Source organism: Strigops habroptila, chromosome 1, assembly GCF_004027225.2.
Source record: "Strigops habroptila isolate Jane chromosome 1, bStrHab1.2.pri, whole genome shotgun sequence".
NCBI lineage: Eukaryota > Metazoa > Chordata > Aves > Psittaciformes > Psittacidae > Strigops > Strigops habroptila.
The window spans coordinates 145339327-145366153 of record NC_044277.2 but is presented as its reverse complement, the minus strand read 5'-3'; the positions used below and the strand labels follow the sequence as shown (position 1 = coordinate 145366153).

The 26827-nt window shown below is 38.7% G+C and overlaps 1 protein-coding gene across 1 annotated transcript in view; it reads left to right on the top strand.

The window, feature by feature from the left end:
- Positions 1–26827, top strand: part of ADCY1 (adenylate cyclase 1) — a 149393-nt gene that overhangs the window by 105842 nt on the left and 16724 nt on the right. The window contains exons 8-14 of the mRNA XM_030497610.1: positions 3446–3601; positions 7447–7641; positions 9673–9770; positions 13031–13115; positions 16791–16880; positions 19756–20012; positions 20624–20750. Of these exons, the coding sequence (XP_030353470.1) occupies positions 3446–3601; positions 7447–7641; positions 9673–9770; positions 13031–13115; positions 16791–16880; positions 19756–20012; positions 20624–20750 (1008 nt within the window). The remainder of the gene's footprint in view (positions 1–3445; positions 3602–7446; positions 7642–9672; positions 9771–13030; positions 13116–16790; positions 16881–19755; positions 20013–20623; positions 20751–26827) is intronic.

Here is a 26827-nt window from a genome sequence, read left to right as displayed (position 1 = left end):
GTGTATATAGAATAGTAGGATGGAACATTCTCAGTCCCAGTGCAGAATCTGTATGTCCTGCAACCACTAGATTTAAAAAAAACACCCAAACATATAAATTAATATAAAGATTATACATATCTATTAATTATATTAAGATATATGAAATTACGCATACTGCTAGTATGCCTGACTTGTGTGTCCTGCAATGTCCTTTGCGTGGCTAGGTTCTTGGACAGCCACGGAGAACAGTAGCTGTATGTGTTCCACACATGTTCGCAGCATCGCACAATAGCTGAATTTGGAAGGAGCCTTTGGAGTCATGTGGTTGACTTTCCTGCTCAAAGCATGGCCAGCTTCACAGAGCCACTTCTGAAATTGCACATTGCTCAGAGCAACTTGTTTGTGTAAGTGCTTAGTGTTTCCCTGGCTGGAGATTCCACAGCCTCTCCGGGCAACCTGCTCTAGCACATCATCATCCTCACAGTGAAGACTTCTGTTCTTTGCATCAAATAGGGCTTTCCCTTGATCCAGCCTATGTTCATTGTCTCTTGTGCTTTTTCTGAGCATTTCTCTGTTGAGTCTGGCTCTGTCTTCTCTCCAGCTACTACTTAGGTGGTTGAAGATAGCAATTAGATCTCTCCATAGCCTTCTCTTCTTCCAGCTAATGAACTGAATTCCCACAGGTTCTTCTCGTATGTCGTATGCTTTAGAACCCTGATTGGTTTGCTGAACCTTTACTGAACTCACTCCATTTTGTCACTGTTTTTCTCCTACTGGGGAGCCAGGAGGAGACACACTACTCCATTTTTCTTTTTTTCAGTGACCTGAGTTCAAGAACTCCTATTTGACTCCATCCAGACAGCTGGAAAGCTCCCTTGTATTTCCAGCATTCAAAGGTTGATAGATTATCTGCTGGTAAGATTTATAAACAAAAATAGACTCATTGATGGTGTGAGCTAAAACTGTTCTACTTACTTCTTTGAAGATATAGTCAGGAAAGTGCATGAAAATATGTGTTTGAGGAGAAGTTCATATTGGCGTGGCAGGGTCACACTGCCTGAGTGAGCCAAGCTGTATCCATTCCAGGTTTTAAAGTTGCAGGTTAGTACAGAAACACATCTGTAATAAGTTTGCATCAAGGAAGCTCTAAATTCCTCTCTTTTCACAGGACTTCAAATCCTTATACAAGGATACAGTCATGCCCATGGGCTCCCTTTTCTCAGTCACGTTTTCTTCAATCTTTCGCTTGTAAGACATTCTGCCTATTCTTTGCTGCTCTTGCACTTTACTGTGGCAGTTCCATAATGAAGGCTGTCAAGCAGCTTCTGTAGGTCTCTACTTACTTAAGAGCATACTTTCCAGCCAGTCTTACGGGGACCTAAAACTGAAGTTGTTGACCCAGTTAATGCAACGTCCACAGTGAAAGGTTTGGGCAAAGAAAGAGCTAATGATCTCTTGAGATATGGTTCACTTGTAAACCTCTATGTATTCCATTTTATCTCTGTGTCTTAAAAAGATGAAGCAAAATGCAAAACTGGAGGGAGTTTCAAAGAAGTTACTAATTTTTGTTGTGTCAAAAGGTTGGTAAGGAGACTGAGTAAAATATGTAGTACTTTTAGAGGAATTGGGGCTAGGAGAAATTGGGAAATTTTTTAAGTGGAGTATGTGTCCGAAAAGTATGTTTTAGCTGTTGGGAATGGTAACTCAAAAGCTTATCATATCTGCCATACTCAAGCATAACAACTTTCTATTTCGTGTCCTTAGGAATACTTAAAGGATATTTAGTATGTGGATATCCTTGTACACTATCTTCTATGCAGTTATTGCAATACAAGAGTAAGTCTTCTGCCAGAAAGCCCTCAAAAGAAAGGGTTCATGTTGGGAATCTCTTCATGGACACTTTTGTTGAACTATCATTTATACAAGTGATTACATACTAGATACATGAGTGTCCTTTTCGATTCTAGCTAATGACCATGCACGACAGTGCTGGTGATGCTACCTGGTTTCAGTCAGTCTTTCAGTGCACCACAAAGCCCATGTGCATACCTAGGCACCTTCCCACATTTGAAACGTGTCACATGTTTATAACATAGCTACATCCTAGTAAAAAACTGTACACAAGTCATTCTTGTGTTTCATAGCCACAGTGTAACTAACTAAACAGAGTATTGGTAGATCAAGAGGATATACCCTTGATTCTCTAGAAAATGCAAGTGCATAGCTGTATGTGTTAAACAGCATGGCAAACCTGTACCTGAGATGCCATTCAGAATAGAAGCAGAGTCATTTGCCCTGTCCCTCTAAATTTCAGTATCCATGAAAACATGCCTTAAATAAATGCTGCTTTCTTCATTCCTTGATCTCTGAAGTAATGACACAAGCTTCTCTAGTAAATCATAGTATTATGAAGACTGAACAGCAAATCCTCAGTGCCATTTGTGGGTTTTAGAGCATTTGAATAAAGTTTTTGGAGTGTGATTTGCTTTGCCTTTTGTACCCAGGAACACTAGGGACCAAATCCTCTGTGCTTCTTTATTTTGCTGTTCCAGAAAAGATTAATTTTACAAGCTCAAATTCCCATAGTGTGGTGGCATGGGGTCCTGCCACATTTCCCATGAACACTGCTTTACACATTCCGTGTGCCAGAAGCATGAATAAGATTTGTATAAATACTGAGGGTAGAATAAAGGATCACTCTTATTCTGATCTGTGAAAGTGAATATGTGCTAGGGGTTTGCTAAAGTCAGCAAGAGTTAAATGCATGCTTAAGAGTTAACCAAGAAAATATTCGTCCTTGCTGAACTGGGAGCTCTGTGGTAAAAGGAAGAGGTTATACCCAACCCTTTTGGAATATTTCTCTGTGGTATAACACTTCTTGCTTTGAAGAAAGAAGATGCAAGATGCAACCTCAGTGCCTCACAGCCTCCTTTAGAGCATGAATTTAAGTGTATCTTTAAAGCAAAAGCTATCCTCTTCTGATTTTAACAGCCTTACCAGTGGCCAAAGTAACAAAACGAGGAAATAAGAAAAAGACTGAAATTGTATTTTTTAACATAAGTTAATAAAAATGCTCATTTCCTCCTTATTTTTTTCTTCCACAATTTATTTTAAAGAAATACAAATATTGCCTCTTTTATGAGTTTGTCATTAATATGCTTTTTAATGCATAGACTACATTTCTATGTAGAAGAGAGTTTCCAAAATGTTAAGTATGTGCTTAAATACTGTCTGCTCAAGAGATTCTTAATATCTCAAGTAAAAAAAAAGATGAAGTAATCTTCATCTGCAAATACACAATGTTTATCAAAATGTGTTGCTTCTTGGTTACAGCATTGCTTTGTTCTGACCACTAGATGGTGGAAATGTCTGCAAGTACGTATGTCTGCATGGGAATATAATCATAGAATGGTTTGGGTGGGAATAATGACACCGTTCTAAATCCTGCTTTTCTGACCAACAGATATTTCCTGGACTGATTCTCTCAGACATTAAGCCTGCCAAAAGAATGAAGTTCAAGACAGTCTGCTACCTGCTTGTTCAGCTCATGCACTGTCGGAAGATGTTCAAAGCGGAGATCCCTTTCTCCAATGTCATGACGTGTGAGGATGATGATAAGGTAATCCATGTGGGCTATTCAGGCATCTGTTCCAGGGCCACATTAAGCAGACCTGCTCTGAGAATGTATGGGGTGACCTGACCAAATGATAGAGGAGTTTCTAGTGTTCCTGCTGGAGTTAGAGCTATCTAATTCCCACAGTCTTTCACAATAAAGATAGAACTTAATGATAACAGGCCTCAAATTTGGAGCTCGTCTTGGACAAGCCAGCACAGGTAGCCTGTATGACTTCTATTAAGGGCTTCCTTCACAGGAACTAGCTTCAGAGGCTTTTCCTGCAATTTCGTAGAGCTGTTCTTTTGCATCCTGAGTCCATCACAGTCTGAAACTGATGGCAGCAAATGCAAAATGACAGGATAATTTTGTGTCTCTAGATGGTTCTCTAAAAACAAAAAGGCAAGTGATAAGCCAAAAAACCCTGTTTGTTCCTAATACAAATCCTAAATACAAAGTCCTTAATACAAATAAGACTACCGCTTTCCTCAATGGCTTGTAATGCCATAACTCAAAATTGCCAGTAGCCTGGTTTACTTCCTTTTCTGTGTGTGGATCTACCCCAAAATTTATGGAGAAAATACTTCTGAAGCGTTGCTCAATCCACTTTCTTTGTCAGCAGGTGGCAATATTACATAGGTCACTCCAGCAGTGCTCCAAAGCAGCGCATGTGTGCATTGGCATCAGTAATACATCTAGACTGATTGCTCCCCCTTTTGTTGTTTGGAGTTTCTAAAATAACATACATTTATGGAAGATTCTAAACCTTACTTTCAGAAAGCATCCTAATTTCTGTATTTTGGATCTTACATATACTTGTGTTTCTCCTGTGGGAAAAGGGGAGAAAAGTACATTAGTTCCTTTAAGATGCAGTTTCAGTGAAGACTTTCAGTAAATCCAGATTTTACGTTGAAACTGGCCGTGTACTAGGCCTTCCAGTTGTGGATCAGTACTGTTCTTTGAGTATTTGACCAAAGTAACCCCCACATTCCTTAGAGCATGTGCAATATTTTACAATGTGTCCTATGTATATATGTGTATAAATATGGTAGTTCACATAGAAAATCCTGATATGGGTGTTTTAGGGATCTGATGAAGATTTTCTCTTGTCAGAACATTTACAATGAAGTTCTGCAATGCCATCTTTAACTGAAACAGTTTTTCTGAGCTTTTGTACCTAACACATAATATTTATCATGGAGCATGATAGATGATTTTAATGTAAATATGCTGTGTTGCAGTGCAGGGTTTCTTCAGAGATACCAGTCCTCACATCATGTAAAACAAGCTGTAGCTATAAAGGCTTTGAAGCTAGCACATTACTGCAGCATGTATTTATTTAATTGCTGAGGAAAAATAAATACTGGATCTTGGTCGCTTATAAGACATAATATAATGTAAGTCTACTGTGTGAAATAATAAAGATATAAATAAGAGACCTACTGCACATAATTGTACATAAGCAACAGCTATTTTGATTAAAAAAACAGTAACTTTAACCCTATTTTAAATTGGAAGAATAAATAATAGAATTTATTTCATAGAAATGTAAGAATATTTCATATATCAGAATAACTTCTATTGTCTACCCTCATTCCAGATTTTAAAGAAGAGAATCATTTTGGAGTTTGTTTAATGATGTTTTGCTCACCCCTCTTACTATGCTATAGGTTTAAATTTGGGTTACAAAAAATCCCCAAAGGTGTACTTTCTGCTGCACCTTAACCAATACATATGCTAACTAGTTATTGTTTATAAAGAGCAAAATTGTGTATTCCTAACAATATTCCTGAAAGCACTCACTTTCCCCACAAACTTGTGGGACAAATGTGTTCTGCAAGAGAACATTTTTATCTCCATTTAGAAACATTTGGAGTAGTTGTTTGGCTGGCAATTTAAGATTTTTATTATGGCTAACAGGACCTAGAAGAACAGATTTGAAAGCTCTAATCCATGTATGTCCACAGGATTATTTTTCATGTTGAAAGATTTAGTTCTTGCACTACAGGCAACTTAACAAGTAATGGGATCTGATAGTTTGAAGAAAAATGTCTCAAGTAGCCTCATAATTGTTTAATGCTGGTATAAGCTGCTGTGTACATATAAACCCAGCAAAGCAGAACTTGGAAAGTTATTTTATCTTTGCTAAGGTCCATTGTCCCTCATAATCAGAAAACTGAGGTGTCAGTCAGCAGTTAGCCTTTCCCACTGTTCATAACTACTCAGGTATAATTTACATATAGTATAAGCTATGTAAGCTAATGAACTGCTGTAGTTCATTATTTGTTCACTGATGAGGCTTTCATGAGAACTTCTTGTGGAATAAGACAGGAAACTGCCATTCCTGCAGAATTACTTAAATAGCAATCACCACCTGTTTTTACCATCTGGTTTTAAAGGATATTTTGTAGTATAACCTTGAAAGAGTGGGCTATTAAGTACTGACTGCTCTGAAGAGAGAAATCTGATGTACTGATGTAACAGCTTGCTGATACTCTACTGATTATATCCTGAGCCAGTGTTGTCCTTATCCTTGAGCAGACTTGTAATTTCATAACTATTTGAATTGTCTTCCTGAACTCTGCAGATATTAGACAAAAAAGTATTCCTTTAACTGTATAAAAATAGTACAACTTGCCTGAGTGTGGTTGTCAAAACTCTTCCGGGAAGTAAGGCTTGACTCCTTTGGAGGTGAAAAGGATATTCAAGTGATGTCTCTTCCTACTCAGTGTGCCTACCATTAGGTGACTGGTTTTTCTTTACAAAATTGGCCTACATCTTTCTCATTCTGTGTTTAAGAATTGCTGCATCTACAAGAGTATTTTGGGAAGGCCCGAAGCCTTTCAGTGTGCTGGGGCGTGGGCAGTCATACTAGTGCAGATCTAGCTGTAATGGTTTAGATCATAGAGTCATAGGATGGTTTGGTTTGGAAAGGACCTTCAAAGCTCATCTAGTCCAAGCCTTTGCAATGAGCAGGGATTTATTCAACTAGATCAGGTTGCTCAGAACTGCATCCAGCCTTGCCTTGGATGTCTCTACATCACAGTGCCTTCAGCTGAAGGTTACCACCAGTGTGGCTGAGATGCTGCTCACCATCTTCTGAGTGATCTCTGTGAAAAGTGAGACATTGTCTGAAGTCCCTTTCATATATTCTCTGTGATAAATCTTTTGCACTGCAAAGGAGTGATCATCTCGTCAGTTGTGCTGTCTCAGCCATGGAGGAATTAACCCCAGTTAGGCAGAGGTTAGCTCTGTTAATTTATTGGAGTGCTCCATCTGGATCTGCGAGTGCAATTAAGGCATACTCAAGAGGTCTTAACCAGAGAGCCACTTGGCTAAGTTAAGAATAGAAACACTTGAGATTTCAAACCCTCTGAATTCACACATGGTCTTTGTGCAAGACGTTAAAGAAATTTACCTTTTCAAAATATATATTCTTAACTAGACAGTCTTGGACAGTCGGACTTTCTTCTGTCTTGAAGAGCCTGGTTGTCTTGTCCTCGAGATGTCCATGTCTTCAATCAGAAAAAGAATAATTATTTTTCTAGGTAAAGTCACACTGATGGGGATCAAACTGATTATTTCTTCAGTGGCAGGGAAGTGTCAGGGCAGTATGTGAAGAGAATTTCTGTGGATGAGGATTGAAATCTGGAATGCAGTGGGCATTTTCTCCCTGATTTTAGTGAGATCAGGATTTCAGCTAAGGTGTTTTCAGAGGTGGCAATCACATGGAGATAGTTGCTCTGCTTAAGGAATTCCTCATCCTGGCTGTGAGCTTGAGCTAATATGAACAGCAATGAAAAATTGTAACATTAATGAAATCTATGCTTCTTTCTTCATCTGTGCTACAGAGGAGAGCACTAAGGACAGCCTCTGAAAAACTCAGGAATCGTTCCTCTTTTTCTACTAATGTTGTATACAACACTCCAGGAACTCGAGTGAACAGATACATCAGCCGCTTGATAGAGGCCCGGCAAACTGAGTCTGAGATGGCTGACTTGAACTTCATCACCCTGAAGTACAAGCAAATTGAGCGTGAAAATAAAGTAAGAGTGTTTACAATTATCTTTTTACTGATTTCATTGACCAGGAGCCAGCTAGCACTGGTTTTTTGTTTGGTTTTAGACAATACTTAAATTCTACTCACTATCTTTAAATAATCCTCTGGACTGCCTCTCAGCTAAGAGGGAGACATGATCTCCACCTTCTATGGAAGCATGTAGAGGGGATAAAAAGAGCTATCAGTGTCGTTCTGCTAATCGAGATCCTCCCCCATAAAGTTACACATCCTGTGTTTTGGCCCCCCTTTTGCTTCTCCAAACTGCCTGACCTGTGTCACCAGTTTATGCTGTCTCATGGCAATGTGGCTGCCTACTGACTCATGTCCTCTGGAGAAGCATTAATGACAGGAGGATGCTTCCCTCTGCATAAGTAGCCTGATAAGTATTGTTCTCATCAATCCTGGAAAATTTAAAAAACAATCTTAAATCTTTATGCAAGGTTGTGATCTTATGCCAGTGTGACTTTGCTGAAAGCAGTGGACTTACTCCAGACTTACAAGTATGCGTATAACCTAACAAAGTAGAGCTGTCCCTACCTTGTATGGGTTTTGTGTGTAAATCGAAGTTGTTTTAATTGGGAAAAAATAAAAGCCTTTGGTTTATGTGTTTAAAAAAGCAAAAGGGATTTTGGGTTAATTTGGCAGTAGAATTTATTTTTCCACTGTAAGTCAATTTGTAGTCTAAGACTTCATGCCACTGCTGTTTCAAGTCAGAAGGCTGTGTGCCAAATTAGACTCTGTTTTTTAAAGGTCTTGGGAATTAACCTTGGTTTCAAGTTTCCACAGTGATTTATTATCTACTGGTAATTGTTTTCTTTCAAAATAAGAAAGTCTTTTGGTGCAAATGAGATTGAAATTTTGATATTTCTGAGAACACACTCATGTGCTTCCACCCCTGGAGAGTATTCTGTTGTAAGGACTGTGGCTTAGTGGAATCAGGGCAGTAACTACCCAAAACTGAGCTTGTGTCTCTCATTAGCAGCTGGCTCCAACCTACCTGTTAGTGTCCTGTCCTGAGCAGCTGTTGTGATTTAAACCCAGCTGGCAACTTGAGTACCAGGTAGCTCGCTCCCCTCCTCAATCGAATGGGGAGGAGAATTGGAACAAAAAAGGTAAAATCCACAGGTTGAGATAAGAACAGTTCGGTAACTAAAATAAAGTACAATATTTTAATAATAATAATAAGAAGAAGAAGAGATAACAAAAAGAGAGACAGAGTGAAAACTCATAGAAAAAACAACAAACAGCAGGGATGCACACTACAGTTGCTCACCACCCACTGACCAATGCCCAGCCTGACCTTAGCAGCGGTCGGTCCCTTCCAGCCAACTCCCCCCAGTTTCTATACTGGGCATAATGTGCTGTGGTATGGAATACCCCTTTGGCTAGTTTGGGTCAGGTGTCCTGTCTCTGCTTCCTCCCAGCTTCCCGTGCCCCTCCTCACTGGCAGAGCATGGGACTGAAAAGTCCTTGATTGAGTTAAGCATTACTGAGAAACAACTAAAACATCAGTGTGTTATCAGCATTGTTCTCAGACTAAAGCCAAAATACAGCACTACACCAGCTGCTAGGAACAAAATTATCCCAGTGGAATCCAGGTCAGCAGTTGAGGTGGCAGGACTCCTTGAGGGCAGCACCAAAGGGGTTTTGACTTCTTTTTTGTGATGGGTAAGTGGAGTGCCACCTCCTTGTTCAAAATGGCTGAATCTTTTTTGCTCCAAAAGATGAACTTATGTCTAAGCCTAACCCAGATTTGAGTAGTTATAGGGTGAAAACTAAACAGCTAGGCCAACAGGAGCAGCCTGCAGAAACAGAAGGCTGTCAAGGAAAACATTGTGTAGACTTACCTGGTTTGTGTGTGTGTGTGGATTAAGCAATGATTATTTGTATGTTTGTAAAAAGGGTAGGGGGCTTATTTTACTTTAGGCTATAGTTCTTTCCTACTGAGAATGGAAAACCTGGGTGGCTGGGCACGTATAAAATTCTCACCGTCTTCGTTTTTTCCTTTCTTTAACAGTACCACCAGCTTCAGGATGAGTATTTCACCAGTGCTGTAGTTCTCTCACTAATTCTAGCTGCCTTATTTGGCCTTGTCTACCTTCTAATAATACCACAGTAAGTTTCTGTCTTTTCCTGTTATAATTCAAAGTGGAACATCTTCAAGCATCAGGTCAAGGTCAAAACATTAATGTCTTTGAAATGGGAATTAGCACCCAGATTGGTATCTTCTCAAACAGGAGATTCCCTGTTGGTATATCCTTGGTCTAACCATTCTCTCTTTTATTTGTCCAACGGAGACACATTTTGCTATCTTACTTAAAACAATTTTCCTGCTTCTTTTTTGGGAAGAAAGATGCACTTAGGAAACAAACCCACTGAAATCTGACAAACTTATTCAAAGCATTTCTGCACTACAATTGTGCTGGCTTTGGGCAAAGTACGTCAGGTATTAATAGCCACATAGATAAAACTATACAGAGCTTAATGGGAACTAAGCACTGAAGTATCCATCCAGCTTTTCAACCCAAATTTAGAGCCTGCATTGAGGTTTTGGGTAACAATGCTATCACTACGCAAACTGTCTGGTGCATAGCTTGGCCATTCACACGTGAGTTGCAGTCAGACCTTGATTGCGCTAAAGCAGATATAACCAAATACTCGTGATGGATTTGGGGGGTGTCTGATGCCTATTGTGGAGTGATACAATTTAGTGATTAATTAAGATTTGTCAATTCTGTGTGAATGCTTACTAAATAAAAAAATTAATTAGACTTCACTTTCAAATCTAGGGGTTATAATGAGTAGATATACTTGTGTTCAAGGTATAAAAATGATTAGTAATAAGCTTTTTCAGATGAGAATATCAAAACATTTAAAATCAGCTTCACTCACTTTCACTAATTAGGATCTATTAGGAATAAAACTGGCCACAATATAATGCTTTTGAAAATTCCATTATAAATTCTGGTCTTTTCTACTCACAAATCCTGTCAGAATAATACTCGCTCCTATATTCTATTATTTCTAATTGCAAGTTTGAGAAACACCTTTTTTAATTTAATAGTAATAATTATTATTTAAATTTGCTATATAATACCTTTCGTCTGAAGAATTCAAAGTCACTTATAAAAATAATCTACTTTCCAGAGTAACCACTTTTGCTGACTAATTGGAGCAGAGTTAAGAACTCCTTCACCTACTTCTAAAGTAAAGCCCAGCTGCAGTACATGGCAATTTAGAACAAGGAGAGACAAAGATTATTAGTGTAGTTGAAACTAGAATGAATTTACAAGAATCATATGGTATGGTAGTTGGTAACCTTTCCAAAAAGTACTGTCACTTAAAAAACAGCTGGACAGAGACTAAGTTTAAGCTCTGATGTGACAGACACATAAGTTGCAGCAGAATATGACCACTGAAGGCCATGAAGATTGACTGGTTCATCGCTGTGTTAGTTATAAAAGCCACCCATAGTGGATGAATAGTAAGTGAATAGTCTTAAATTCTCTCTTACAATGTCTATTCACGGTGGCTTCGTACTACCAAATTAGTAGTCATCTTGGGCTCATCCCTTGCTCTTACACAGATGCAACCATGAAATAGACTAAAACTTTGGAATTATTGGAAATTTTCCCATCTCCACAGAACTTGGAGCTTTACGTTGCTTTTTAGATTGCCAAAGCAGTTATAAATATGCCAAGAGAACACAAAAGACGAGATAAGTTTAATGTGTTACTATAATGGGAGTAGTGATAGTAACAGTGTTTGACACATATCACAGTATTTCAAGGAGGACGTTCAAGATCTAGAGACAGTAAAATGTTGTAAGAAGGCCAGTTGCTGAATAAATATACAGAAAGCAGTGGGCTCAACATTCTCACAATTCCTATGATCATCTGAGCAAAACAGCTTCTCAACTAAAGACATATTTTATATCCCCAGATGGAGTTGATGAAAGTAAGACTATGTTCCTGTCAACCTAAGCTGTCCAATTATGGAGGCACACATGCAGTGTAGCCACTCAAAGCCCTGATTATGAACTTTCCTGATGTCTTATGCTGGGTTTATTTTTAAAAAACAGTCTGGCCCTTTGTTACTTGTGCCAACCCAAATCTCTGCCAGGATCCCACTCAGCACTAGTGTTGGTTCATGGCTGTTGCTCCCATAAAAGACGCTGTTTCAGTTATGTCCCCTGCATTATTTTCTATCATACTACCACCTTGAATGCAAGCCAGTTCTCTAAAAAGCACAGGAGGGCATGCTGACCATTAATACTTGTATTCAGAATCCACACTGACAGTATCTAGAGTCATCTCCCTATTCTGGATACACATACTACGCCACAAAATTTTACCTGTTTGTGTATTGCTGGGAATTGTTACATGAATTTTAAATCAAAGCCAAATACCGAGAAATTCTACAGCAGAAGAATTGCACTCTTCTACTGTTAGAAACCCTGTTTAGCAATCTTTCTCCAGTGGTGGTCAAGGTACATATATGCCTGCACCCATGGCTCACATCTTTTGAACTGGCTGGGTTGTTCTTACAAGAATAGAAAAGGTCTGAAGATCATGTTATGCTTCTTTCACATGGCGCTGGTTCCATGGCTGGCTTGGGACCAGGCTGTCCCTGAGCATAAATCAAAGCACCAGCACTGGTGGACTAATTTTCGCCAGCTTGCTGACATCCATAAAGTACTATTCCAATAGCACAGGTTTTCTGGAGGAGGGATGTGCTTGGTCTTCACCGCTCTCCTCATGAAGAACAAGCCTATTTTGAAAGATCAGAAGAGGAAAGATTAAGAATTAAAGTAATTATTACAGCATCTTTGTGAAGAATAAGATTTGTCTATTGAGGAAGACTCAGAAGGAGGCAGTTGCTCTGTTTCATTAGAAGAAGGGATCGCAGTGGAGTCTGATTTTATTTGATTTGATAAGCAACTGAGTTGACTGATTTCTGAATCTCTGTGAAGGAAAGATCAGAAGGGAAAAGCATCTGGTAACTATTACACAGCTGCCAAGGCCAAGTAATTGGGTTACACACTCCACTTATAAGAGTTAACATGCTGAATATTCTGCATTAGCCTACAATTAGAAAGTGTCTCTCCTGACACACCATACAGTTGAATCTTTGAGGTGCTTTGATCTCCTTGCTGAGGTCAGAGTGGGCGCCACATACAAAAGCATTTACTCATTTCTTATTCTTGAGAGCAGTGCATTTCACTGTCAGATTTCCTCTGCAACAGTATTACAGGAAGGGTGAGGGAGAGTTCCTCCACCATTCATCCAAAACACCATTTCAGAAGGACTAATGTGCTGATTGTTCTCAACTTGTACTGATTGCATTGCTTCACTTCTGTTGTGTTTTGATTCTAGGAGTACCATAGTTCTTGTTCTCCTGGTGTTCTGCATATGCTTCCTAGTGGCTTGTATTATGTACCTACATGTCACACGAGTACAAGTAAGTGATTTAAGATTTTATGACTATTCTTCCTTTTGGTGGCTATGCTTGGTTTGTCCTTTGGAATAGGAAGCCATCAGCACATGCTTCACAGTTTCAGAGTCTGAAATCTATGTGCTTTTCAAGTTCATTGCTAAGTAATGTATTGGGCACTTCAAAACAAAGATGGTTCATCTGAAAGTAGACTTTTCACATGAGCAATCATTACAGCAGTGCCATTAATGCTATCCTTTTTGTCTTTTTTGCTTTGTCTTCCCTGAACACCTACCTCTAGCCACTGAATCGTCCCAGTGTTCAGGTAAACAGCTGCTATGTAACCTGACTTTTTCTTCTCTCTGACTAGGGAGCACACTAGTGTTCCCTTCCATTCCAACTGATATCTGGGTGTAAAGTCCTGTTAAATTCCCCTCTGTTTTCAAAACTTGTCCTGCCAAAGCAGCAGCTGTTTTGATGGTAAAGCACAATGTTTTGCACACGCAACCCTTGGCCTTTTCAAAACCTTTAGTAATGATTAATTCTCCTGCATTACATTTTCACAACAGTAATGATGCAGGAGGACATTTGGTTGTTGTAAAAGAGAACTGGGTCTGCCAGATCAGAATATAGCATCTGCAGATTAATTTTCTAATGAAAGAAATCTGTAGTGGCTTAATCTAAATTTAGCCTTTTCAGACAAATAGGAGAAAACACACCATTAATCAGCTTTGCTGATAAGCACACACTAATTTCTAGTCAAGAAAAATTAGCTTTTGGCAGGAGGAAAGTAATTGTTTTCATGGCAACATAAACAGTGTATTATCAGAGTATCTGGTACAGAGCAGATCTTTATTGATAAACTCACACAGTTATTTGGGAGTAACTCTGATGATCTCTTTTGTTTCATAAAGGCACGGTAGTTGTTGTGTGTTCTGTCTATGGATGGTAGAAAGACAGATGAAGTTTGTAGGAAATAGCTCCTCTTTATGCCATTTCCCTGGGGCTACTGCCAACTTAAGGCTTGCTCCAGCTGTTTTGGCAGTCAACAGAATATTAATTTGTTCCACATTTCTCTAGAGATTCAGTACCTACAGATCAAATTCAGCATCAGAAAAACAAAGAAATACAAAAATTCAGAGTATTGCAGTTTGAAATTTTATGGTAAAAATTTGGTTTATATAATAAAGATAATTAATATACTATGTATAATAAATAGACAATTTTAAACCAGTCATTCCCCTATTTTAATCAGTCTTCTGGCACTTACTTGCTATTTTACACTGGACAAGTGACTCTGACAGTGCTTATTTAGTTAATAAAAGTTCCACAAAGAAAACAAAGAAAATGAAGCCCAAAATGCTATGCTATCAGAAAATAGCAGATGCAATCTTAGAATGACCAAAGGTCAGAAGAATAAATCTTCTAAGTGTCAGTCAGAGTTTCAATTCAGACATGTTTCATATCTTACCTTTTAAGGGTTTATTTTCGTTTTTAACCCAATAGCCTAACGTGTCAATATTTAGAACACACATACACAAAAAGTCTGTGCGATGTGTCAGAACACATTGTCTTTGAATCTGCATTTTGCTTTATCACTGTTAACCATGCAGCGTTATCTTCAACCTATGGGCATTCTCTCTTCAACAAGCAGTAGATAATTTATTTGGTTGCAGACTGTCATGGAATATGGAATATGTAGGTTTCCTTCAAACAAAATTATTTTGTGTTTTATTTATATGGATAAACACACACACATTCGACCTCAAGTGTTGTAGGATTTTGGTCTAGTTGGGTAGACGATGTGACAAGTAAAAAAACATCTGGATGATCACATTCAGAGCATAGCAGTTTATGGTCATACTCTACATGGAAGCCAGTAATAAGTGGGGTACCATAAGAGTTTTTTCCTAGGACCCGTCCTGTTAAGTATTTTTCTCAATGACCTGGAGAAGGACATGGAGTATACTCATGTCAAGTTTTTAGTGACTCCAATTCAGGGGAAGAGCCAACACAGTTCCGGGATGACCACTGAGGGAAACCTAGACAGGTTTACAGAATGGGCCAACAGGAATCTTATGAAATACAGCATGAATAAATGCGAAGTCCAGGCCCTGAGAAGGAAGAACCCCCCTGCAGTGACAGGTTGGGAGCTAACCAGCTCTGTAAAACAGAGCTGAGGGTGAAGGCAAACAGTATTTTTGGGTCCCTTGAGTTCCATTCCAACCTGAACTATATGATAGAGATGAATAAATGCAGAAGCAATCTCTTTTTTTCATAGTGTAATTGTAGACACTGCTATATCCCCTCCCTTGAGACACAGCTTTTCAATGTGACGTTCTTACAGGTCAAGATTTTTGTTCTACAATATGCTCACTATTTTATTAAGGGTGATATACCTCAGGTATTCCAATATATTTTACTGATGTTGACTAATAGCTAAACTGGTTTCTGGTGTAGCAAATAAACTCACATCATAATATAAATCTACTATTGATATTCCATTGATTGGTTTCCACCTACATTTACATGGACTTAATCCTTACTGAAGCCAGAATGTATTTGCAGATCACATATGCTTTTTATTTTTGATGAACGGCTGTTTTATTTTGTGGTCACACATACAGACAAAATGTCTCTGCATCTGTGAAAGAAGGGTACTCCACGGGTACTTTGCTGCCTGCTGTAAGCTATGCTTTTGATGAACAGCTTTTCTTCAAAGCTAGTGACTCATTCAAAAATGAGGTGTTTGCTGGATTCATTTTATCTTAAGTCAAATCCAGCCTTGATAAGTCTAAGCCTCCTCCTTTTAAGGGGCACAGGATTGTTCCCACTTTAAATCTGATTGTTTCCTGTTGATTCTTGCCCCTTGAAGTCACTGCAAGATGTCTTGTTGTCTAAAAGACATATTGTGAGTCCAGAAGATAATAGATGCCTCAAACATTGTTCATACCAGGAGAGAAGAAGGAAAGCAACTTTTGCTGAAACCAGGGTAGATCAGAATGTCTGGAACAAGCATAAGTACTAGAGCCTGACAGACCTATTCTTACTCTTTCACCTTCTGTCACTGGCTCCATATATGCTCACAAGCAGCAAGCATGTCACACTTTACAGTGATGGCATCCCTGTAAAAATGAAGATGAAGAAGAGATTCACAAGACTCCCTTCCACCAGACATTTTTGTTCTCCACTGCTCTTTCTGCCCTGACAAATTCAATATTTTAAATGAGTCCTAATAATTAAAACTACCCTGGCATTTAACATGACTATTACAGCAGAAGACACAAATACCACTCCAAAATTCTATGCTACCACAGTATGTTGTCTTGGATCACTATTTGTAGCTGATAATTTGCATGGCAAAAGATGCTTTGAGTATTTTCCCCATGAGAATAAAATCAAATGCCATCCTAATGTATTATTTGCGTTATAAGCAGACATCCTACTAACCTTTCAAAGAGTTTTAATTATAGTGAGAAATAATGTATAGTAATAATAATTTCACATTTATTACCCCCCAAAATGCAATTACCATTAAAGCACATGTACACAATAACTACATGCTTGTTTTATAATTTACAGTGCAGGTCAAATTCCCATATCCCTTATTCTCTTCTTTTTATAGACTACTAAAAAATAACAACCCCACTTGAAAAAAATACTTATAAATCTGTATCTATAAATCTTTTTATTTTTTATTAGTGTTTTCCAGGGTGCCTGACAATTCAGATTCGTACCATTTTGTGTATTTTTATTGTGATCTTAATATACTCCGTGGCTCAAGGATGTGTGGTGAGTATTTAAATCAAGTACTGCTTAATTTAGCATTCTGTTTAAATAACAACCTGGTGCAGATCCATTAAACACGTACCATATTCTTGTCTGGTGAATTCCTACTATTTTCCTTATTCATTCTTGCAGAGCATGTTTCTTCAAAATTAAAGCCCTTTGCTATAATTTGAACTTTTACTGCCTTGAGTCAGGGTGTTGAATTAGGAATGGCAAAGCTATGGGCAAATTACACAGATAATACCAAGTCAACATCTATAGAAAGTTTTATATCAAACCTTAGTATCACATAGTCTGCTGATGTCATGTACTTTATGGGGAAGCTATTTTTAAATGTTCAGCTTGCTTACTAGTTCAGTGGCTAATGTCTTGTGACAGACAAGGCATGGTGTCAAGCAACATCACCTATTTCTGCGTGGCAGCTTATAGAACATACTTACGTGTGATAACAAGGGCATTTTTTTTGTCCAGCAGATCAGAAAAGATAAAAAGATCTTAAAATATGGACAGTATTGCATAACTGGAAGAGGTACTTACATTGTGCTACTTATAGGATCCATTCATGTCTAATGTCTAGGAAGCTTCTCTTGTATGAAATGAACTTGCTCAATACTTCTGAAAACTGAGCTTCTTTTACTGTAGATTAGCAGCTAGTTCTACATGGTAGACTTGAATGTCAAATGGGATTTAAACTTCCACCTAAGTATTTGGCATTTAGTTGCCTTGTCAAACTCCTAGCACTCAATTTCAGCATTTTGGCTGCTAATGCTGATGAATTAAACATGTTAGGGTACCCAAAGGAAAGGATTCACACAAAAATAGCACACTAAACACAATTGGAAATGCTGAGGAGGCAGATGTCTCAAACCATTCCTCTCTGTGGGATTTAGGCAATGTGTTCTGCCCAATAAGAAGACAGGGATTTCATGAGCATTTCACAGTATTGAGATGCCAAGCCCCTAATTTTGTATTCACTCATCCCTTGACCTGCTCTGAGAACATTTACCAAGCTGATCCCCGTGAACTGCATGGGCAACAGATCCCTTGTCTGTGAATTCCAATGTTCTGAGAGGTACCAAGAAATACTGATGTTCATACATTTTGGGGAATTCCTGAACATCAGTTGCGTGAGTAACACACAGCCCTAACAGCACACAGCCAAATATGTGGTTCTTAATGTGCATGTAAGCCTAAAATGCATAGAGATGTGCAGCGCCTCTAGGGTTGCTAGCATCTCAGCAAGTTCTGTGTGTCTGATTTTGGGATTGAGGTGAATATTATGACAGATGGAACCTCTGTGGATCAGCCCCTATAAATGTGACACTTGGACCAAATGAAACAAGCACCATTGTTGCCATTTAAAGATGGTGAAAAGAAAAGTGGATATCATAAGGCCTAAGGCAATGTTGAATATAGTTGGAAGAATGCAGATTATAATTTCTGGCCTCCAACAGGACAGTGATCATTCAGGTACAATTTAGAATAGGTCACAAATACAACTTTATCCTTTATTGAAGCAAAAAATAGCCTGTAACCATTGAAATGCTTAGGAGAAATGTTAATCAGTAGGAATTATAAGTCCCTGCAAAGTGATGGCTTTAGAATTCTCAGCTAGCAGAGGAGCTAGGTGTTGAGGTTTCACTCCTAGTTGTAGAGCAGATGGTGTTTTCCTGGATGGATCGCACATCATTTATGAAGCCATCATGCATGCCTGTGGTTTTGGATGAGTTTAGTATGAACAGCATTTTTAAGGATCTGGAACAAAATCACATTAAACAGATTTTTCACTCTACTCGCTCCCATCTCATTTCATAATGTTAGCCACCATGAGTTTAACTCACATTTTATCTGTTAGGTCTCATCTTCTTAAATGACTACAACCCCCTGTAAAATATATTGCTTAATCACCTCTCAGGTTGTCAGTTATTTTATAGCATGCTATAAAATTTCATTATCAGTAGTTAGGATGAAAGAAAAATGTCTAGTAACACACTTCAAGAGGAGCTTAAGTACAGGGCAGGGCTTATGTGATAGTGCCTTTTAAAATCGATTTCACACTGTCATCCCACTCTCCCCATTTATGCTAACTCTTCTCCGCTCCCTAAATAAGGGGTGAAGTTGGAGTACAGTTAAAATTGGAGCTCTAGGGACTTGCACTGTTTGCCAGATATTCCTCTCTTGGGCTCTGAAATGTGAACATGACATTGCTTTTGGAAGAAGCGGGTTACATTTCCTCAGATTGCCCCTAAGAAATGCACTAAACCATTTTTTTATTTCCCGGTCTAGGGAGGAAATGGAACTCCTTGGATAACTGAAATGGCAGGGATAATTCTAGATGAGGTCTGGTATTAGAATCATGTGTGATCATGGAAGTAGTTCCGAGGTGCAGAAAAGATATTATTCATGTTTAGCTTTTCAATCAAATATTAAAATAGGTTTTATTTTATACTTGATTAATTGAAATGGATACAATTTTCATAGTCAATAAAGCAAACACATTTCTTTCTGTGCTCTGTGCAAGAACCTTTCTAACCCACATGGCCACATAAAATGTTTACTCAACTTCCTTAATTTTGCAGGAATATGTTGGCTTGAGAATCTCCTGGGTTTGAGCCCTGAGCGGGAGCATATTCAGCTAAGCCCAGGCTTTAATTGGTTGGCCTTACTGGCATTTAATGAGTAAAGAGTGTCTCACACCTAAAACTGAGTAAAACATTACTAGAAAAGGAGAGATTTTATTGGAGCAGTGAGCTGGATGGGAACTCCACAGCCATATTTTCCCAGTTAGGAGAGAGCTACAGTCAGCCCCCATAGCAGCTGCATTTCTTTTATTTCATATTTAACTTTCTGTCCTTCTTGTGTCTCCTGTCTTTTCTAGGTCGGCTGTATGCCTTGGGTTTGGAATGCCAATTCCAGCAGTTCAATAATTATCATTTCTCCTGGTGGAACAAATAAAACAATGAATGAACTTCCATGTGACACAGCCCACTATGCTTTCCTTTCCTGCGTAGTGGGGACTCTCACCTTGGCAATATTTCTGCGTGTATCTTCCTTGCCAAAAATGATTCTCCTGCTTTTTGTTACAATTTTGTACATAGCTATTCTGGAACTCAGTGGTTACAGAAAAGCAGTGGGGTAGGTAACTTGCAAAGTTAAAGCAATGAGTATTTCTGGTAGATAGTTGTGACATCTCATCTGTGAATTTTTCTCTAGCATTCAGTGCTGCTTTGGGCTATATACTCAGTAGAGCATAAGAAATACTCAAGCCATCCTCTACCCAGCAATTGTAGGACCTAGAAATACCCATCAACAGGAGATCAGCGTTTGGGAACTGTTTCCCATTATTCTGTTACTTCTATGCCAGCATACCTCAGCTGAAGACACTGCAGTCTAATTATAATATGAAATAGGAAAACACAGTTAAAAACTTCACTTCCATATTTCAGCAGCCCTCAATAATTCCAATGTATTTAAGCTTTTGAGTGTTAACTGTATTTCCTAATTAAAAGCATGCACACATTACAGTAATGTATAGCATTATAAAATCCTCAAGAAGTGGAACGTTGGTCTTATGCAGCGATCAGATTTACTCTCACCTTTCTCCCTGCCTGTATGAGCCACTTCGGAAAAGGCTAGTGATTAGGGGGTACCCACATGTTCTAAACTGAAGATCTCATACTAGAAATATGAAGTGTTAGGTATTAGAAAACCTGGAAAAACCCATTTACTTTCCTTTTCTTTTTAAGGGGTGGCTCCTTTTATATGCGCGGCTATGAACCAATACTAGCCATTTTGCTATTTTCTTGTGCTTTGGCACTGCATTCCAGACAGGTGGACTTGAAGCTGCGTCTGGACTACCTCTGGGCTGTGCAGGTAAGCCATAGGTCTTTCCTTTCTAGTATCCATGCACACAAAACAATGTCTGATTTTTGAATTGACCTGCAAAAAAATAGTTGGACTAAGACACTTTCAAGATTTTTCATGTCTGTTGGGCTTTACAGAGAAAAACTATTCTATATTAACTTTCTTTCCATAGACCTATAACATTCACTTGCTCTGGAGAAGTGAATTTGTTTGTAGTTGTTCCGTAACGCTGTATCATTAATGAAGTAATATATTTATATCTAAGGTATATTATGAATAGAGATAATTTCAAACATGGGAAATTGACTGTTAGCAATATACATTTCAGTTAAAGAAATTAAATCCATGGATCTTTTTCATCTTATAATACAAAAAGGGTGAAAATAAACTGATGTTCAGGTAAACTGAAAAGAAGCAAACAAAACCAATAAAAGGAAATACCCACATCATTCAGTGAAACTGTGGAAAGGCAGGTCAGAAACTTATTTAGATACCAAGTTCATGTACTTTTTTAAAAACTTCTATTTCCTAACTATCATAATCACAGCAAAACCAATAGAAATTATATTAGCCATAAGCAGGGGCATCAAGAAATGTCTACCTCCTGTCATGCCTTTCAGCAGTCCTATTCCCACCTCTGAAGTGTTTCACACTAGCCCCTGAGGGAAGGAGAAAGTTGAAGATGTAAGTTTGTTTTCATGGAATTTGGAAGTTGCTTTTATGATAAATCTTACACTCTTGTAGTGCACAGAGGTCGCAGCCTGTTTTCACCTACACCCTGTTAACTGTGTTGTTAAGAGGACCGTATAAATCATCACAGTGCTTGCTTTTACGTGTAAGATCAAGACTGGAATGTATGGGTTAAACACATCCCTGGCTGTATGTTACCTAAAATGGAGCCATCAGGAATGGCTTAGCTCTATTATCTTCTGCATATCAGTTAAGCGCTGATGGCATTATTTTGTTTATCTTGATGTCCAAGACCATGTCCACCTCCTTCATGATTTAAGTTTATCTTGTTCTGTAATTTCTGTGGACTCTTTGCTGTTTAACTGAGTCAACAACGTGTGATCATTTAGGTTTTGTCCTGTAACCTGCAGTATTGAGAGGTGCCTGGCAGCTTCAGAAGGTTGCTTTGGACAAACCGATAAGTAGTTTCCACTTGCTGTGGTACCAAATACAATTTTCAGGTGGAAAAAAAGAAATCCCTTGGCTTTGAAACTCTGTGTAGCACGTGACTGCAGCTATCTCTATATAGGTTGGCACATAGAGGGGGTATATGAGTACCATATGATCCATGAATACAAGACCTTCTGTATGTTATTCCTATCCACAAAATAGAGTAGGAAGGAGGAAGATACTGGTTTGCTATCCTGTGGCCTTTCAACAGGTCAAGACTGAGTTTAAGTATCTTAGTTGCTTTTCATAATACAAGCTACTATGACTTGCATGGTGAATTGTGTGTCCCTAAGGAATGTACTGCTTAAAGATTCTTAGTTCTAAGTTTGCTTTTAATTAGCAATCAATTAGTTTTAAAAATTCAAGTACAGGAAACTGGTGGGATGCTTGCCTGTTGAAAGACCAGAGCTGAACAATAGTAAAGGAAGAAATCCAAACTTGTTCTCCTTTCCTGGCGCCGGGTTTTTCAGAAACACCTACTTGTCTACCACCATTGTTAAAACCATTGTGCACTTATTCCAAAGGCAGTAAGGGGAGTTAAGACATATGGGTGCCTATCAAATTTCAGTAATGTCCAGTGGCATCTTCAGGTACCATTTCAAAAAGTACTTTTTATCTGAGAAGATCAAATGCCATTTTCAGATCTTTTCAGTTGCAAATCAGGTACTTATGTGGTACCATCTTGTCTGTGAGATTTGCATGATAATAATCAGAAAGGCAAAAAAAAAAATCAGTGTAGGTAGAAAATTCAGAAATTAGGTCTCAACATAACTACCATTCTTTGAAATCAGTAGGCGGGGTAGATATTTGGCCTCTTTGATGATCTGGGTATATACACTAGTTCTCAATTCCACATGGAAGGTCTGTGCCCTGTACAATAAATGATAGTGGATAACATGTTGTAAGGAATCTTGTCCTGCGTATTGATTGTAAATGATAATGAATACAAAGGTTAAATAACATAACATGCAGAAGTACTGTCATGAATGTTACACAAGTGCTTTTGGTGCTTAGTTACTCAAATGGATAAGAAAAAAAAACAAAACAAAACATTATCTTTGCACTCACTAGGCTCTTCGGCATAGTAAAAATATGAGTATTAAAAGCTCTGGGAAGACTTGGAAATATCTATATGTTAAAACTGCCTTTGGATAGTTATCAAACTCCAAGCAACTAATTGTTTAACAATCCTTAAATGGAGACAAGAGTAAAAAACACTTTCCTGAGTGATAGTTTTCTCTAGCTGCTGGACTGCAGCCCTTTATATGGTTAAACAGCATTCTTGGTCCCATTTCTGTTCAGCCATAGCACTACTTACTGTTGAACCAGTGTTGGCTTAACTTGATTCCATTCTCTGTAGCAGCGGTTTTAGAAAGACCACTGACTTTACACAGGAACTGTGGAGATTTTCTTCTGGTTTACAGTGAGTGTGCTGGTTCTTTCTGCAAACGCCGAATTGCATGAACCGCTGCTAGAGCTGAGACTCATCTCCCAGTAGCCAGACACTGCTCTGTGAAGACGTGCCAACATGGTACAACATATGTTTTTAGGAAGCTTCCCAGTTGTTGGCTTACAATTGAGAGAATTTCAGACTCAGGGGCTTTTCTGGAAGATGTAAGCACTTACTCTGCATACTTTTAGTAAGGCTCATTATTGGGGCTAATCCTGTAAAAGCGTTCTGAGATAAATAAAACCATTTGTGGCATAAGCTGCAATAAAAAGGATTTTATAGGTATTTTCATTCGCTTTGTCATAAACAACAAACTGTCTAGTACTAACTAAATGGTATTTTAACCACTGAAAGTATCCTGCAATTGATACCATTACTAGTAAGAATATATAGATAGATGCTCAGTGGTCTACGCTAGGGTCTGAGAAAAACCCGTTTCCATGGATTTTTTCTGCCATATTGGGAAAAAAAAATGTGCTGTGAGGAAAAGCAGATTTCAAAGAAGAAAAACTGGTTTAGAAGAATGATACAGTTTCAAGTTAATCTAATTTTCATGCACCTAGGTTATGGAACCAGAACAGATATGATGCAGTGTCATTTATGTACACTGCGTGGAAAAAATACATTTTTCTGATTGGTGAGAAGTGGTTAAAACACTTATGTTTGTGCTGTTATAGGTGTTATCACTGATGTCATAGGTTCTTGTTGATTTTGCTAGGGGGTTTTGCTGTGCCGAATTTAACCTTTCTGAATATCAAAGGTAATTCCAGAAAATCTCTCTTGGTGTGTTTGGCTTTTATCAGGCAGTGAGAGGAGAATTTCATTTTCTACGTAACACTGTAGAGTAACTCTGTGTGCCTCATATGACAATAACTGTGAATAGCAAATGTAGGAGTGTTTTACTTATTTGTGACTAATAATCGCTTTTGCAAATTATTGCACAAAACTGGAAAAGAAGAATGGACACATAAATATGAACAATGAATTTCTGAAGAAGTGAAAACTGCTCAAAAAATGGAGCTGCTTATTCACCCAGGATTTTGTAAGGGAACAAAAATAATACAACGAATGACTGATTGTTGCATTCCTAATCCATGACACATGTAAAAAATATGTATTTTACAGTCGGCAGGCAAGCCTTGCCAGATGGGCTTGCACATCCTCTTAAATTTCTCTGGTAATATATTAAATAATATATTAAAAATCTATAATAAAAATATTGCAGCAGTGGGATGGGTCTCTTCCCTGTGGTTCTAGTGCCACCTTCAGGTACAAAGATGATGCTTCTGCGGCACCGGTACTCGGCTCCTGTTTAGCTGTATCTTGAAGCAGTGGATTTTCATGTGCTAACTCTTCAGTCAGTGACATTGCTAAAGCATGTTTATGCTTATTAAATGGTCACCTGATAGCTCAGGTGATACAACAGCTCAGACCACTTCCTGAACAGAGGATGTGTAACCAGTCACGAGCATTGTAAGAACTGGGGTGCTGTGTAATTCTGTAAAATGTAATAGCTGTTAATTACATTGATGTCAAAAGCCATAGTACCAAAGAGCGTTTTAAATTTTGTCAGCAGGTCTGAAGCAAGAACAAAGCCTGCTTTTAAATACTGCAGCTTTGCAAATACAGTTAAGTTCTACAAAATGATCTAGCTGCCACGAATAGCAAACAGGTATAAGCAAAAAGCAGGATGTGAAAAAAAGTTGTTGCTCATGCCCATGTATCTTTTTTCTTCTTTGTTTTCATAATAATTTTCCTTGGGTTTTGAGCCAGCAGCTATGGTATAAATAACATGCTGGAAACTTTCTTAACTAACTAATAGGAATAGGGGCAAATAGACGAAGGTGTGGACGTCATTTAGCTGTCTGGATAATATTGCCACCAGGAATGTAAATATCTGTGATTTGTGCCATTTTAATCTATCTTCTCCAGCCCCAGGTCCATCTTCTTCCTTCTCAGTGTCTGTTTTGCCTGGGGAAGGGTGATGCCTACAGATCCTTTTATCTCAGCTGCTCAAAGAGTAGGCACTAGGATTTCATGAGTCACAAGGAGAAAAGACAGTTTTCATTGCACTACCCTGAATGGCAGAAAGCGGGAAGCTGGAAAAAGGTCCAGAAAACATTGTAACCAGTTTATTTCCCTCACCATAGAGCCATGTTTTAGAGTCCTCACTGCTGAACTTGACCAAGTCTTTTTATACCTCACCTTCACTCTTTGTGAAGTGAGTGAGATATGGAGATCTTGCAAGAGATATATGGAGATCTTTCCTCTTTCCCCAGGTGGTTCCTGAGGAGTTGCATATATAAGAGCTGTTGTAGGCAGTGCAGGGCAAGAGAATAGATACTCAAGCTGTATGCAGTAGTAGCAGAGAAGATACATTTCAGTTCATATTCCTAGCAGATCACTTGAATAAAGGTAGGATACCAGACATGTGGTATGGTCTGGAAGGTGTAAGTACAGTCCATGCAGATGCTCTGGCTAGCGTACAGCAACAATATAACGGTATTAACCCAGTGTGTGGTCTAAGCTTAATACACCTTGCTTTTCAATGTGACTAAGCAGCTCAGAAGGAGTCCTGTGCTAATTCTGTGAACGTTTTGCTTCTAAGTCTGGGGCTAGGTCAGGCAGAGCTGGCACTGCATTGTCCTCCATAGGCATTACCAGTACAAATGTCTCCCTGAACCACGGGGCGAGTGCGTTCCTCTTTCCTGCTTGACTAGGAAGTGCCTGGCCTGAAATAGGCCAGGGCACAAAAAGCACTTATGTACATTCCCCTCGTTCTGCCGTTTGCATAATTTGTCTCTATTTAGGGTTTGCTGCTATTACCCACCATGGCATTATTCAAGGGTTTTCCAGAACCTTAGTGGTTCATCTCATTTCTGGCAACTGAACCTTCTCAGAGTTCAGAGTTTTGCATCCGAAGAGGGGAAGAGGTGCTTGCTAGGTGTGTTGGAAATGTAGCATTCTTCTGTGTTTCTTAGCAATGGTGATATCCTTGATGTCTTTCCCTGCTCTTAGAGGATTTTGCCGCCCCTTCAGTCATGACTTTGGTGGTTTGGTTTGAGGCAGTAGCTCTTCACTCAAGAGCTCAGTTCTCAGCCTCTTAGTCACAGCTGTCGTCCCATCACTGTGAACATCACACTCCACTTGCACACACACAGTAGTGTCACTGACATTTCTCTCCCAGCAGTTTCATGACTGTATTGAAGCGAGACAGAAAGGAGGAGAAAAGCCATCACATGCCTTAAAGTTATGTCAGAAAGAAACCAACAGTCTAGAGCGTCTTTTCTCATTTATTTTATGTGGGTATATTAGAATTGTCTTTTATTTCTGTGTGTCAAAGGTTGGAGAAAAGTCCAGCACCATGACCAAGGTCACAAGGGTCTGCTTCAGTGCTGGCAGCTTTGTCCTCAGGCTGTGGCTTGCTCTGAAACATTTGCTGTGAATCATACACAAT